This window comes from Pagrus pagrus (genome assembly GCF_965226575.1).
Source record: "Pagrus pagrus genome assembly, chromosome: 2".
NCBI classification, from domain to species: Eukaryota; Metazoa; Chordata; class Actinopteri; order Spariformes; family Sparidae; genus Pagrus; species Pagrus pagrus.
Window position 1 is genome coordinate 9,307,514 of NC_140186.1, and position 17,121 is coordinate 9,324,634.

Below are 17,121 nucleotides of genomic sequence, written 5' to 3' on the forward strand. Positions count from 1 at the left end.
CTATTAATTTCGGCTCCTAATAGCTGATTTAACTTCCAACATGGTGATTATGAAATGTATTGTTTAATAAGGGCATATTAAGGGGAACGAACTGAGGTGTGCTCGCTGTGATTGGCAGGCGTCTCAGGCTGTCACTCTCGACAGCTGCTTGTTGCTTACTCGTCCCCGTTTGCGAATTTACAATCGTCGACTGCCGAGATGACAGCGAGCAAATCAAACTCAACTCCAGACTTCAAAACATCTGTTCACAAAGTCACACGCGACATCACAGATGCAATATTCTCATTTTCCTAACATGTACGACACGAAATGTATTCTGATGCCAGATGTGAACAGCTGTCCCTCTCAACTGGATTTAAACTAAAGGCTGTAATCTGGCCTCGGAAACCTTCATCTGAATCCCAAGACTCCTGCATTCAGTTTAAAGGCGGCTTTGAATGTGTGCATTACACCTTTATAGCCACAGGGTGTGGTTCAGTTTTAAAAAAGCCTCATACAGAATGAAAAATATGAATTATTGATAATAGGTTGACTGACTTGACTGATTTATTTGAGCCTAATATCACAGCGGCTTTACCAGTTCCAACATTCACTACACTAACCAATCCACAAACGTTACAGTTGGATTACTGAGTAAACCTGCCTCAAAGGCGACAAGTCTATTCTGCAACAAGTGTCAAAATGTCAGCAGGCATTGTGTGTGATGTCGTTGTTTGAGGGGCAGAGGGTGGAAAGTGATGTGTTTAAAATAACCCTGAGCACTCCAAGCAGGGAGCATTTTACCCCATTATATTTAATTGAATGACAGACAGTGAAGAAAGGGCTTTCACTCATGGAGCAGCTGACAAGCTCCCGCAGCGACGGGGGGGAACTTGATGAAAATGGAATGAGTTATTCTTTCAGGGACTTTTTAATTCTTCTGAAATGTTTACATATGGAGAATTGATTTAAACAAAACATGATGTGATAATGACCCTCTGCGCCGCGGTTTGGCTGTGAATGTTTGCTCTTACTCATCCCTCCGTGCTGTCCTGAGCTCACCAGAGTGCCACTGAGAAAGAATGAATCCCATCAAACATTGATGAATGCCATTCTCCACCTGCTGCTCCACTGATTTGCATCTCTCTCCCGGCACTGTTTTCCAGCTCTGGGTCTTGCATTCGCACATCTCAAATATGCGAATGCACGTCGATTATAGTCCGCATCTAAAAGCCAGTTCATCTGCATAAAATGTTAGATATTTTAAAAGACACAAGCATGACACGTGCACGCACGCACATGAAAAATATTACAATGACAACGCTGTGGGTGCCACCAGCAGCCCTCTCTGAACACGTCCTGGGGGCAGATCATTTGCCACCGAAGCACTTTGCTGTTTTCCTGCTGCGCGTCTGTGAGGAGAAGAGACAGCGCTGTTATTCACCTCACAATATCAGTTTCTCGCACATGATGAGCACCATGAGATTACATTTTCATGTCCCGTGTTAGTAACAAGCAGTGGCGGTACTGGAAATCTGTACAAGTACGAGTGCAGTTACATTACAGAAATATCATTCGGTTCACACACACTGTTCCTACTGTTGGCTACAAAAAGCAGATTAAAGGTTTGGATATTAATTCAAATTGTACTCAGTCTCAATTATGATTGCAAAAGTAACTAAGTAGATTATATGGTGTAATGCATAATTAGGTATAAGTAAAATTACAGACTTGAAAAAATAAAAGTACCCAAAAAATGACTTAATTTAAGTAATTTAAGTAGTTGTACTTGGTTACTTCAACCCCTGGTAACAAGTAGCAAGAGGCTAGGTTGAAACAATATAACAATACAAATGCTGAGCTCCTTGGTCTTTGGTTAGCCAAACATGCTAACATTTGTAGCATACGTTTAAGCAGAAAAGAACTTACACCAAAGTAACATAATAGCTGACGTGCTAGCAAGACTTTCAATGCTTTAGGAGCGTTAGCTAAGTGGGCTAAGCAATAATAATGCTGTTAGTAGTATTGACTCGATTAAGACACTAACCTAGATTTTCATGAATGAATGACACGCCGTGCCAAAGGCAGATTAGCGCCCTGTTGCCAGGGGAAATTATGGTTCAGATTAAGTGACAGGACGCACCAGAAGTTGCGCCCATAATTCATTCAAGGTGCCATGGGAGTAAAAAAAGACACCGTGCCTTGCAGTTGCTAAACCATGAATGGTCGGTTGCTGCTCGTAGGCTGGGATTTAGCACATTAGCCTAGAAGTGACCCATAATTTGTGGTACCTGTGTCAAAGAGCTGGTGATTCACACATTTCAGCAACAGGAAACCAACAATTACACTAGTTTAATTTGTACCTGCTGTGAGTAGGGATTCAGTCTGAACACGGTGGCCAGTTTGTTTACTGCGGATGTGATTACTCAAAATATTGTCTGTGGGCAAGGACCAAGCTCCAGTCGTCTGATGTGGCTGTGCCAAGGACGTACTCACATTATCTCAGCACTTAGTCACATAAATGTTCCCTGTTTTGTACACAAGACTGAGAGGGGGCGAAAAAAAACAGGAAACTTTGGTCCTTTTAGGTCCTTTTATTCACTCCCAGGAGTGCGATGACATCCCAGAGATCTGAGGATTAGGAAGCAGTGCGAGGGCCTTAGGGCATTCCCTAAGCTGTCTAAATCTGAGACGCGATATGGCTCCTATTAGATAAGCAAATGTGTCTGTAAATACATAATACATGACTGCCAGAGGACTGTGATTGGCTTGTTTTTGTACAAAGAATGCGATTGAAGAGCGGTGTCTTGCGGAGACCCAAATGAATACACTGTGAAGTACTTAATGGTTCCCTTTTATTTGCAATTTTCTGTTTTCTGAGCACCAGTTTGTTGAAGGGAACATGTGGGCTGGGTGAGAGTGAAAGGCAACATCATCCTCGGGGGGTTCAAAGCACCCCCAATCCTCTGTATCACTGTCTTAAAGCCCTGAGCTGTAAGTGAACATACAGCATTAGGGTGTCTGTTGTTTTGAGTGGCTTGTTGACATGTGAAACTCTCCTTGCAAAGCAGAACGTTTCTGACTCGGGCATCTGTTTCTCGCTGATATATACAAATTCACAACTTTTTATGGCAACGAATAATTATCTGTGCTCCCAGGGTGGGAGATGAGTAATGTGTGTTAACATGAAGTGGAGCGCCGCATCATTTTAATGTGCTACAACAAGGAGATGGAGGTTTCTCTACAAACACGAGCCTCCATTACATGGCTTTACTAATCCATCCATGCAAATCCATGTCCAAAATGCGCCTTTTGTGTATAATCCCGACACAATTTCTGTGGGATTAGGATTTAGCAAGGGAAAAAAATGACTGGTGGAATACAGTACATCAAAAATATCAGTCAGTGTTGTGTTCAATTTGTTTTTTTTATCCCCCACAGCCTTTATATATTACATCACATCAAAGAGCTGGCCTCTCAAGAGGCAGACAGCCAGAGGAGGTGTGCTTCAGGAAAGATGTAACTAAAGTCTGTATGTTCACATGCTACTTACGTGTGACAATAACATGTATACTGCAGGAGATATTAGTCTGCATGTTAAAGCAGATTAAATTGCTTTATCCTAAATCATAACAATTTATTCTGCTTCAGTCAAGCTCGTTGCCTGGCACTGACACTGCGCAGATAGACTGCACTGCATATGGTAAGCAGTGATGATATGCTTAGCACACACACACACACACACACACTCTCCAAAGATATTATCTCCCCGAGCCACCTACTCCACCAGCCAGTCAATCAGCACTCCACAGTCCAGAGTCTGCGGGAAAGAGGAGGGAAGGTAATGTGACAATAAGCGACGGCAAATGTGTTTCGGTGCATCTGAGCCACATGATTAAGCCAATTTCAGTACTTCCATGACATTAATGGAATAGTTTGATGGATTGGGAGTTATGCTTGTTGGCGTTTCCTTTTCGGTAGTTAGACATGAAGATTGATACCACTCACTCTAATCAGACTACAGTCAGGCAGAATCTTGCTAGCTTAGCTTAGCATAAATACCGGAAAGAGGGGTACATAGGTAACCCATCTCAACAAAATCTTGCTACCAGGACCTCTAAAACTCACTAATTAATAAGCTTATAATGACCCATATTTATGCTTAGTGTTAGGCAGTGACCTCCGGTGGCTGCAGTAATAATTACAGAAGCAAAGGAGGAAGTCAGGTAACAGAGCATAAAGAGCAACAGAGGAGGTCGTGGTGGGTCAAACAAACACAGGACAGTGATACCAAAAGTCAATGGTAAGTTATTTTAGTAGAGTGCTTACCTCATGTCGCGTACATAACGTAATGTAACCTAGCATAAAGTGACCTTGTGTTGAGTTACGTAACGTTATGTACCGCTGTGTAGAGTAACGTAACATACAAAAGTTACGGTAGCTTAACATAATTATTTGAACCCAAACCACAATCTTAGGGGTTTGTTGCCTAAGCCTTTCCAATTGCCAATGTACAATGAAGGTCCGGTACGCCTGCTGCTGGTACGTTCTGAAAAGGTCATGTCGTATGTGGGATGGGGATTTGTCTTCAACAAATGGTTGTAATTTCTTCATTAGCAGGCCAGCCTAAGCCTTTTGAGATGCTAGTCTGCAGATTTTGTTACCATTGGACGAAGCAGGACTTACTGTTTCCCTTTTTCTAGTCTTTATGCTAAGCTAAGCTAACTTGTTTTAGCCTTATATTTATAAAACAGAGTGTGGTGTCAATATTCTTGTGTGATGCTCAACAAGAAAGTGAAGCATATTTCCTGTATCTTTTTTAAATATTGCTGTCTTATGCAGTTTGAATTTAGAAAAGGAGATGCAGTAAAATATTGAAAAAGGTCAAATCATCGTCAGTGCCATTTCTCTTACATGGACTTCGTTCTCGGGGCTAATAAGGTGAACAGTCTGTTTACCAAAAAATTTGAATGTACTACTGTGATCCACCTGGGGACATCTCCAGGGACAGCCATCCTATTTGGATTATGAACCAGTGAATAACAAAGAGCTTTGAAATGCAACCTCAGTCCAAAGCCAAATTTAGAGTTTATAAGCAGGGAAAAAAACGGTGGGGGGGTTGATTTCCCAGGTGGCACGGTGCAGGTTTTCCATGATGGCCTTGCATGCAGAGAGAAGTGCACTCATCTATTTCACACGTTTCATTCTTCACTTGCATGCTCTTTTAAAGCAACCACACCAAATAAATAATGCAGCAATGTTAACTCTCCAAACAGGTCGCTCCAGATATAGCACAGTGTCTTCTTGTGTCAGTTTTTTAGGTAATTACGGAAGCCTCTGCAACCGAGGGGCTTTGCTCAGATAATCTCCTGCTTTGCTTGAGGCAGCAGAAGACTTTATTTTCAGAGCACAGCAGTTTGTCTCCAGCTGCGGGGGAAATTTCAATTGTTTATTATTATATACCACGCACTCGTTATGTTATTTTTCTAAAAACATGTCAGGTACATTGTGTGACAAAATAAAGCTGCATTTTGAAGCCAACAAAGAAATCAGTTCTTCGGGTAGTAGTTCATTTTGATGATGTATTCCCTTTTCTGCACAGAGGGTCATTGTGAGAAGCGGGGCACCAGCTCTGGGAGGGTCAGGATCTTTACTTGAGGACAGCACAGAGAGGGTAGATATTGAATTATTCTAATCTCTTTTACAGTTAAGCTTCGCCTCCGGATTCAGATTCTACACAGATTGGGTGGTGGGAGAAACAGATACCTGGGTGCTCCATTGCTGCAGGCACACTACAAATCATCTGTATCTTTCCCTGATCTCGATCCAGTTTCAAGTTGCAGGGGGAACCTTCAGCTTAAGACATTAGTCACGGGCAAAGGAGAAGTAACTCACTCGGCACGTCAGTCGGGGCCCGTTCCTAACATCTCTCAACAACATGAGGACAATCTGTACTGGATTAGTATGATTTTAAGAGGAAATTGAGCCTGCAGTGTGTTACATGAGAAACAATATGCAGCATGCCGCAGACTGAGGACGAGAGTGACACACGATGTAGGGACATACCTGACGTGTCATTCATTAAGCTTTCACACTATAAGCAGTCAGAGTGCAGTGGTGGGATTAGTGAGTAGTTAAACTTAAGTACTGTACTTAAAACTACGACAAGAAACTTTCATTTTTTTGCTGATTCTGGCGGCCCCTTTGGATGAAAGACGATGCTGGTGAAACAAAGTAAACTTTGTTTTGCCGCCAGGCGACGCAGCAGCTTCTTCCCTCAGACAGAATACTCAATTCATCCTCAGCAATATCACAAAAAATTAGCTTCAGTTTTATGACTTATCCAACCCGAACAAGTCAGAATCCGACCCGGTGACAGGCATTCAGAATAATTACAATAATTATATGTAGCCAGTCTTATCACTGATGGTATCGTTTGCTTATGTGGGTCATAAAGAGGCATCAGTATATAATTAACACTCTTAAATAACCACTTCAAAGTTCCTTGCAGTATGTTTAAATACAGTGCTACTTTCTACTTCTGCACTTTATTTCATAAAGGAAATACTGGTTTTTTTTACTGCACTATGATTATATGACAACTTATATGACAATTTTTGCAGATAAAATGTGTGAAGAGCTGATAAAATACAATGTTTAGGTTACACTTTAAGACAACCATCATTAATACATGGTTAATTTATAGTAATTTCACTGTTAACAAGCCATGAAATGATTTATGAACCATTTAGTAGTTGTTGTGTAGTTCATCTATAAACATTATCTGGGTGGCCAATATAAAGGTTCAACTGATGTTTTACAATTGATTTATAAATGTGTTATAACTTAAGTTTAATTAACTACAAATGTACCATTATTAATGATGGTTAGTGTAAGTATAACCATGTTTCGTCATAAATTAAACCAACTTACTTTTACTTCAGTAACATTTTCAATGCGGAACTTATTACAACAGTATTTTTCATAAGGTTGTGTAAGCACTTCCACTTGGCTGTGAACACTTCCTCCACCACTGTCAGTCTATGAAGTTGGTTTAACTTGTGATTAAAGGGGCTGGAGATGGTCCCCAATGCAAACACTATACATCCATAAGGTCTATACGGCACTAGGACCTGACCCCCAGCAGCCAGGACTGCAAACACTTGGCGAGATCAAAGCAGTGGAACCAGCCCAGGGCATCACCTGACCTGAATTCAATTAAAGCTTTACAGGCAGATCAGAGGGGAGGCTAAGAGAGGCAGAGGGAGAGAAAAAAGCTGTTTCAGATACCTAACATTGTCTTGAACAAAACTGGGAGCGAGATAGAGGGGCGAGCCAGAGAGAGGAGAGAGATGAAACATTACACACTTGCTCTCTGACACACGCTCAATCTTTCCCTCCCCCCTTCTCTCCCCCCTTCTCTCTCGCACACACACCAAACCCATAGGTCTCGTTCGTTTACTTAGCCTGTAGGCAAATGTGACTTTAATGAGCCGGTGCTGAATGGACATTAGGCAGAGATTCTCACGCTGGACTCAAACAACCAACCCTGTCCCCCCCCCCCCCATCTCTGCTCTGGCATTTTTTGGCAGCCACTTCACAGCACGGTGTCGAGTTTAGCCGTTAACCACATGTTCGAGGAGCTGAATGAAGACATTTGATTCTCCGATGCTCAAGTGCATTCACTGATCACTATCAAAACTACACAGCGGTTTCGCAAAAGAGGGCACGAGAACAGAAGTCATAAATGGAGAGGATTCAGAAAGCGATAAAAAAAATGGAGCGATGGATTGTAGCCAACTGAAGTACAATTTAGAGGTACTTGTACTTCACATGAGTTTATCCATTTTCTGCTACTCCATACTTCCACGCAACTGCATTTTGGAGGCAAATATTGTACTTTTTACTCATTTTTTTTACTGCATCAGAGCCAAAGGAGCACATTTTTACATTTTTAATTATTTTAAGTCAAGTTGGAGGTCAGGGTGTCGCAATATCATGATATTCATGATAATCGTGATTATAAAGTATGGAATAATACACATATCATTTCATGTGAACAAGCCTGTGAAGACGTTTGATGTGTGACGCATCATCTGATTGCCTTTTCACTAGCAACTGAGTGACTCTCCATCTCCCTTCACTTGTATCTTTGGGGCTAATTTATTATAGGTATTTTGAGGTATTGCGATAATATCGTTATCGTGAATGCGTATGGCCACAGTAATGGTGTCGCGACAATCTGATATCATGACAGAAATGGATCAAATGTATTTCTATAGCACATTTACAACAACATGAGTCGACCGAAGCGATTTACAAACAAAGGCAAAAGAACATAAGGTCAACAGAAGAGTCAACCAAAAGTATACATACATGAAAATATATCTTTATTTTACTTGTACTTTCAATACTTAGAATATTACTTTGGTACAAATGGCAGCAAATGTCTAACACGATATCTTTACTTTTACTCAAGCGTGGCTTTAGGGCACTTTTTAAAGCACATGCTGCTGTGAGGTGGTTGCTGTGCAGCTAAACTGCAGGTCAACACACTGAGCTGTGCATGCACGGTATGACGGAGGAATCCGTGACGTCAGAGCTCAAGCTGTCTGCGTCTGATCCTGATATGCACCTACTTTCAAACTGTGGTTTCTCAAACGACTTATTGTATAGAAATGATTAAAGAAAATGTCCCTGCATAACAAAAACAGGTGTTTCGATGGCTGTTGTGTATTTAGGAAATGCATCATATTGGGCTGTGCTGAAGGAGAAAGTATGCACCATGCACAGGCTGCAATTTGAATAAATTTATCAGAACAACTGAGATTCATCAGCAGAGCAACAAAAACATATTGGCTATTTATAGCCAAAGACAACATGACTTTCTCCCTCAGATGTTGGTGTGACTTCCCTTCACTCCGCCCCCTCAGTAGCTCTGTCACTTTTCCGAACGGGACTAATGTAGGCGAGAAAATCACGACTTTGCTCTTTACTCGAGTTGTATTTTTGCCGTTTTGACTTTCTTGCGCGCTTCTGTCAGGAGTTGCGATATTTCCGATATCACCTGAAGGCAGCAACATGCAACTCCACCTGAACCGCTGTGGAGGAGAGGAGCGAGGCAGCCCGTAGCCCACAGCTCTACTGTATCAAGCCACCAAGTGTGATGACGACTCTGAGGCTGCGAGCGGATCGGAACGGAAGGCTCAGAGGTCTGTGAGGGACTGAGGAGGAAGAGGGTGACGGATTCTCGCAAACACAAACCTCGCTCATCTGAAAGAGAGAGAGAGATGCTCGCAACAACAACAAAAAATCGTTTACCCCCAAAAAACTGCCAGGATTTATGTGAAGTGAAGTTTTGAGCGGCAGCCGGCGATCATCCAGCTGGTCTGGTGAGTAGCTCTGAGTGACATTACAAGCGTTGAGCTCACGCTTTAGTTTCTAAAAATGACTCTTGAAACTTTGCGCTCAACTCGGAGCATCTTTGAGAGGGCGGCGAGGGAAAGTGAGTAATTCTGACTGACTTGTGCCAAAACATGCCAAATGCGCAAATACGCACGCTGAGCGCACTCGCACGCACATGCACTCACACACACACACACAGGAGCGGTACAAGTTGACGAGTTTGTCAAGCTGCATGCAGCACGGAGCTTTCTGCAGGCGCACCGGCTCGTATCACTGCAGTCCGGGCAAGAGCAGTGAGACAGCGCCATCAATCGCATAGCAGCCACACTCCTGAGCTCCTGTGGAGGGAATGTGCTGCAGCTTTGGTCTGAGGAGCAGTCAGCATGACTGTGTGAGGAGGGGGGTTGATGGGATCAGTGCCTTCATGGCGAGTGCACCTCCACCATCAGTCACCCTGCTCTAATGCCAAAATGCAAAAAGAAAAAAAAAAAATACCCGGGACGCGCTGCTGGGCACTATATTTTCCGCCTACCCCAGGCCATTAAAAAACAATTACATTAGTAAGAATAACGAGAAGAAGATAATCTCCGGAATTGATGTTAAAACACATCAAAAATGCAGCAACACGCGCGAGGAAGTTTGCATTTGCAAGTATTATGAGTCTATTTATCAACACCAGAGATGCCCGGACCGAGATTTCATTCGCACGAACAGACTTTATCCACCTTTTCAAGCTGGCAGCAAAATTATGATGTGAATTCACGGCTCATTTTTCAACACAGCGAGCATAAATTATTGTCTAGTTAAAACTATCTCTGTGCTGTTTGTTTGCCCACCGCCAGCTCGAGGTCAAACTAAACTCGCCTTTTTTGTTTATTTATTTTTTCCCCCCACAAAACAACCTCGTTACGGCGCGTAAGTGGTTTGGGCTGCAGCTGAGGAGCTGAATATTGGATTAAGGTTAGTCCCATTTGGGCAGGACGAGGCTTTTATGCCCTTTGTGAGGGTATCTCACGTGGAGTGTCCGGTAACCTCAGGAGAACTTTGTTGAAGGCTATTTTAGTTGAGTTTATGAGCAAAGATGGAGATAAAACGGAACTATAAATTAGTCATGTTTGGAGAGAGAAAAAAAAAAGGTTGCTAAATTACATCTCATGTAAAGCCGAATAATCTAAATGGTCGCAACGAGCAATGTGAGCAAAAATCATAACGACAATAAAAAATCTGCATAATCAAAATGCCCCATCAAAGTATAAGTGACGTTTTTTTTAAAGGGAGGCTCGTATTACAGAAAAGGCTGCCCTGGGGCTATAGGTGAAGTGATTATTCCAGATTTAAAAGCTGATCTGATTTTCTTAAACACTGCTTTTTGGACCTTCTCACAACATGTTAGGTAAATATATATAATGCAAGCACAGGGAAATTAAAGTCCCCTGGTCCTGGGTTCACAGCGGAGAGGTTTTATCCCGCTGCCAAGCCGGTAAGTAGATCCGGACGTGCGCAGCGCGGAGAGATACCGGCCAGCGCCAGTGTGGGAGAGAAAGGGAGGCGGTGAGGTGGGAAAGAGAGAGGCTGCCTGCTGCTGGTAGATGGAGTAACGGAGAGGAGGCAAGTCCACGTATTACCATGCCGAGATTTGGACTACATAAACTACATGCAAAACCTCCAAATATACGAGACTTTTAAGAGAAGAGGTATGTGAACCGTTGTTTTTTACACTCGCCGGCGCTTTTAAAGTCATCGGCGTTTGAGCTTCGGCATCTTTTTTGCGTTTGAAAAAGTTGAGCTCGGCTGTTGGGCTATTGTGAGCTGAGAAACCAGCCGCCGCTGCTCTCTCTCTCTGTCGAGAAGTTTAGCCTCAAACTAAACTTATCAGCTCGGCGTGGTTTTTTGACACATTGTGGGGGTTTCGTGTTCATTATTCAATCTGAGAGTAGTTTGCGCGTTGCTTTTTTTTTAGCGCCGTGCTGGAGAAGAAGTGCGAGGAGGGTTTTTTTCGAGCAGATTTGTGCTCTGCGCTCGGCTGCCATCGTCTCACGAAGTGAATGGCTCTTAGTTGGGGGATGGGGGTCAGAAATGAAACAGTCTGGAGGCTCCTAACTTCTTCAAACATTTAGTTTTTTTCTTAAAGAAAGCGGCTCAGCTGCGGAGAAACCCAATACAGCAAATGCTAAATGTGTTTTTTTTAATTGCATGTGTAGTAATAAACTGTAAAGAAGTTTTTCTTGCCGGAATCTTTTTTTGTGTGTGTGTGTGTTTTTACAATGGTCGCCAACAAGCAGATGGTTCTTTTGTACCTGCAGGCGATAGTTTTAGATTTAAGGTGACTTCTGCTCCACTCTGTCACTTATTAACCCCGCATAAAGCTTTAATAACTAAACCCCGCTTGGGTCATTTTGACACACCATAAGTAAATATGGTAGCTTTTTCTTTTTTTTTTTTTATCTTCTTTTTATGAGCGGCTCTCCTGCGCAGACACAGCAACGACCTGCTTTTTATTCGTCTTTGTAGGCTCCGGACTCCCACGCAGCTCCGAGACGTTGTAAAGCGGCTGTAAAAACGAATGAATCTGCAATTTGAAAGCGTTTTCAGAGTCATCTCCTCTGTGGCTTCGGCAGTGATTGCAGTTTGATGAGATGGGAAAGGAGCGATCACGTGCTCGGGTTTTCTGTATTTGGTCCTGCATCTTTTGTAAGTTCGTGTATTACACAGTTGTGTGACTTAAGATATTTTCAGATCCACAGACAGATATTAAATTACATTGCATTTCCATGCACGAGTTAAAAAGAAAGCAGTATTAAATGTGCAGCCTCAAAATCGACAAGGAAATTAAAGATGTACATGTTTTCATAGTGCCGATTCTGTCTCCGAGCTAATTAAACTGATGTTTTTGGATAAATGAGGCTCCTCTGTTGTGAAGTGTGCAGAGTTGGCATCTGGCACTGTGCAGACATGGGAGCAGTGCAGGCTCACATCTCCTCACCTGACTCACTGCTCCGCTTTATCTTATTTCCACATGGAACCTATTTAGCCATTTATCTGCCCAGCCATCACTTGTAATGATATTTAAAGCAGACAGGAAAGTGCTCGGTGAAGAAATGGATATGGTTTGAGGCGATCTTTCCATAGGGGGTGATAGTAGAAACGGATGATTTCAATGTGGTTGGCTATTATCTTAATTTTATTACTTGTTATTCTGTCTACTAAATGAATTTTGCACGATAAAGTATTTAAATGCTAACTGTCCGGTTTTGTGTGTTTCCAGGTGGTTCTGTGAACATCACGGTACGATAATGGGGAAGCACTGGGTTTCACTGCTTGTGCTGCTCCTGCAGCTCCTGTGTGACTGCGCAGGGAACCAGAGGACGGTGAGGGCCGCCTCCATGCAATTCACCCACCCTGTTTACAATGCCACCATATACGAGAACTCTGCTGCTAAGACTTTCTTAGAGAGTCACACCAAGATGGGGATCTATATCTCGGACCCAGCCTGGGAGGTACGGTACAAAATCATCTCTGGAGACAATGAGAACCTGTTCAAGGCAGAGGACTACCTGCTGGGAGATTTCAGTTTTTTGCGAATAAGGACCAAAGGAGGCAGCACTGCCATTCTGAACCGGGAGGTTAAAGACCACTACATGCTGACTGTTAAAGCCTCAGAGAGGAGCACTAATGTGGAGTGTCGCACTCGAGTTAAGGTGCAGGTACTGGACACGAATGATCTGAGGCCCCTCTTCTCTCCGACATCCTACAGCATCTCTCTGCCAGAGAACACGGCAATACGCACCAGTGTGGCCAAGGTCACTGCAACGGATGCAGATATCGGTACGAATGGAGAATACTACTACAGTTTCAGAGAGTGGACGGACATGTTTGCAGTTCATCCAACAAGCGGCGTGGTGACACTGACTGGCAAACTTGACTTCTCTGAGACAAAGCTGTACGAGTTGGAGATCCTTGCGGTGGATAGAGGGATGAAGCTGTACGGCAGCAGTGGCTTCAGTAGCATGGCCAAACTCACAGTGAGGGTGGAGCAGGCCAATGAGCATGCACCTGTTATCACTGCTGTTACTTTGGTCCCCTCTGACGCAGACAATGACCCCACTTATGCTATTGTGACAGTGGAAGACAGTGACCACGGACCAAATGGAGAAATAGCATCGTTGAGTATTGTGGCCGGTGACCCTCTTCAGCAATTCAAGGCTGTGAGAACCAGTCCAGGGAGCAAGGAGTATAAAATAAAGGCAGTCAAAGAGGTAGACTGGGATAGCCAGCCTTTTGGATATAACCTCTCTTTACAGGCGAAGGACAAAGGCAGCCCCCCTCAATTTTCATCCGTTAAATTGGTACATGTCACTTCAGCGCAGTTCAAAGTGGGCCCTCCTATATTTGAAAAGGCAGTTTACAGAGTCAATCTGAGTGAATTTGCCCCTCTTCATACCCCTGTCACTATGGTAACAGCCGTGCCAAAGTATCCACAGCTAAAATACGCTTTTAGACACAAATCTGACAAGAACAGATTTACCATCAATCCAGATACCGGCTTAATCAGTACTACAGGACCAATCAATGCTGATTCCTCCCCCCGATTTGAGCTAGACGTGATCACCACTGACAAAAAAGCGGCAACAAAAGTGATCGTCGACGTGATTGATGTGAATAACAATGCACCTGAGTTCCAGCAGACATCTTACAAGGCCACCGTTGATGAGAACGTACCCACAGGGACCAGTGTGGTTACGGTTAAAGCCACTGATCTCGACAGAGGTGAAAACGGCTACGTGACCTACAGCATCACCAATCTGAGCCCTCAGCCGTTTGTCATCGATTACTTCTCTGGTGTCATCAGCACCTCAGAGGTCCTAGATTATGAGCTCATGCCAAGGATTTACAATCTTAAAGTCCGGGCATCAGATTGGGGATCCCCTTTCCGGAGGGAGGTGGAGGCATCAGTCACCATAACATTAAATAACCTGAATGACAATAAGCCCTTGTTTGAAAATGTAGACTGTGAAGTGACTGTGCCGAGAGATCACGGCGTGGGAGAGCAGATAACTACAGTGTCTGCCATAGATGCTGATGAACTGCAGCTAGTACGGTACAACATTAAAGCTGGGAATGATCTTGATCTGTTTGAGCTGAACCCGAACTCTGGCGTGCTCTCACTGAAGCACACGCTGAGTGAGGGAGAGGCAGCTAAAGTGTCCCTTCATAGTTTACAAATCATTGCGACAGACGGCGAACACGAGACTCAGCCAATGATCATGAACATTACTGTCATCACGGCACGCAAGCCTGTCCAGTTAAAGTGTGTTGAAACTGGTGTCGCTACCATGTTGGCTGAAAAGCTACTTCAAGGCAGCAAAATCCACTCGCAAACTGAGCCGGATGACAACTTAATGGACATTCACTCAGTCAACCGGTACTCTCCGCAGTTTGCAGAGACTTTCCCCAGTGTTATTGAAGTTAAAGAGGACCTCCCTGTCGGGGCTCGGATTGTCCATTTAAGTGCCACAGACTCAGATAGCGGCTTCAATGGGAAACTTGTGTACGTTATATCAGGAGGAGACACAGAAAGCCGCTTCATAGTAGATATGGAAACTGGATGGCTTTTGGTTTATTCTCCTCTTGACAGGGAAACAACTGACTCTTACACCCTCAATATCACAGTTTATGATCTTGGCATACCGCAGAAATCCTCATCCCGCCTCTTGGGTGTTAAGATCTTAGATGCCAATGACAATAGCCCTCAATTTCTGCAAGACTCGTATTCAGTTGAAATAAGTGAGAGCACACCTGTTGGGACAGAAATCATCCAGGTGGATTCGACAGACAAAGATCAAGGAGATCACGGAGTCGTTAAGTATTCAATTTTGGGAGGCACGGATCAATTCGCCATTAATGAGGAGACTGGTGTGGTGACTGTGACTAAGCCATTGGATCGCGAGCTCAATCCAGTTTACATCTTAAAGATTGCGGCACGTGACCAGGCAGTGAACGAGCCTCAGTTAGTGTCCACTGTGCCGCTTAAAATCAGTTTGGAAGACGTGAATGATAATCCACCTAAATTTGTCCCCCCCAATTATCGCGTGAAGGTGAGGGAAGACCTCCCTATCGGTACTGTGATCATGTGGCTGGAGGCTCACGATCCCGACATTGGACCTTCCAGTCAGGTACGATACAGCCTTATTGATAACGGAGATGGGAATTTTGAAGTAGACAAGCTCAGCGGTGCTCTGCGCATCGTGCAGAATCTAGATTACGAGACGCGACAAGTGTACAATCTGACAGCAAAAGCTAAAGACAAAGGGAAGCCCATGTCCTTGTCATCAACCTGTTTCATTGAGGTGGACGTGGTGGACGTGAACGAGAATCTGTACAGGCCTTTGTTCCGATCGTTTGTGGAAAAGGGATTTATAAAAGAGGATGCGCTTATTGGGACTTCTGTGATGACTGTGACAGCCGAAGATGAAGACAGAGGACAAGACGGAGAGATTCGATACTCCATACGAGACGGATCCGGCCTGGGGATATTCACCATCGACGAGGAAACTGGTGAGTCTCAGTCTTTTCTCAGTGCCTCTGTCGAACAATGTGAAGATTGTGCTACTTTCTGAAATAGGCATACATCATCTTGAAATAATTTGCATAAGGAAAGTTTTATGCAGCTCGAGTTTATTCAGTCATATCAGAGTGTGGAAGAGTGCAGTAAAGGAAGTCTTAACAGGAGGCGGGTGAAGTTCCTGATTCCAGTCATTTTTTCTTCTTTGGGAGAGTTGACGGCAGGAACAGATGGACCAGCTGTCTCTCAGACCTGTGTAGACATTCCTCAGTAGTGGCCGCAGTAGTAAGAAGATTCTGAGTGATCTCACCTCCTCTTTCCACACCAATGTTTAATAATTTTTTAAAATATTTTGAGTTTGAAAAAGTGGTCGTAGACACAAGGTTAATATCTTCTAACAAAATGTTAAAAAGAAGTTTCTCATAACCACTAAGTTTCAATATTGTACTGGAGGCAGGTTTTGCTTGCTTATTATTTAGAAGAAAATATGTTAATACTTGCTCAGCTGCCCCGAATGATTTTAACAGCTGACTCAAATTAGCTCAAAATAAGCAGTCTGGAATTCCAGGAGTTCCTGCCCAAAACCTAGCAATCACCTGATTTGGATGTTTTGGACTTGGCCGGCTGCCCTCCTTTTTAAACCTGGTATCCACATTCTCGGGCAGCTTAATGGGATTTTTTTTCCTCCCCTATTTGAAATTAAATTTCTCTCTGCATTATACATATTTAATGTCTAAATGAGGCAGTGAAACTTAATGCATAATACATTGATTTCTCTTGGCACATGTAACCTCAAAGGTTCATATCTACATAAGGACGCTGGGATTGGAATTTATTAGTCTGCTGCTGACTTTTGCTGTTGTAAAAGTACTTTTAATGTGTTTTTTTTTTTACAAATCAGGTATATGTGAATAATTCCATAAGTTGACAGTTCTCTCAGTGAACCTGTTGGGAAATACTGTCTTCTGCAGCATGAGCAGACGAGCTTATATGAAGCATCTGTCCTCCAGAGCTGTGTCAGCTGTGGTGTGTTTGTGATTGTTTCTGTGGTGGTGGGTTGATATTTGATTTGTAATAAGATTTACTTTTATGAACAGCGATGCTGTGATATTTAAAGCTTGGTCTGTCTGTGCTTTTGTGCAAGAATGACAAGTCTATGTTGTATAAGTTCAGTT

At 43.3% G+C, this 17,121-nt stretch overlaps 1 protein-coding gene across 7 annotated transcripts in view; it reads left to right on the forward strand.

Moving 5' to 3' along the window:
- Positions 1-8,996: 8,996 nt before the first annotated feature.
- fat1a (FAT atypical cadherin 1a) overlaps positions 8,997-17,121 on the forward strand; it is a 75,896-nt gene continuing 67,771 nt past the window's right edge. For 4 of the 7 annotated variants that reach the window (XM_084377012.1, XM_084377014.1, XM_084377015.1 and 1 more), the window contains exons 1-2: positions 10,950-11,078; positions 12,650-15,939. In XM_084377012.1, coding sequence (XP_084233138.1) covers positions 12,678-15,939 — 3,262 coding nt within the window. In that variant the 5' untranslated portion in view covers positions 10,950-11,078; positions 12,650-12,677. Of the gene's footprint in view, positions 9,372-10,948; positions 11,079-12,649; positions 15,940-17,121 lie in introns of those variants that run through there. The other 3 variants (XR_014624407.1, XR_014624408.1, XM_084377013.1) reach the window with 2 other exon arrangements.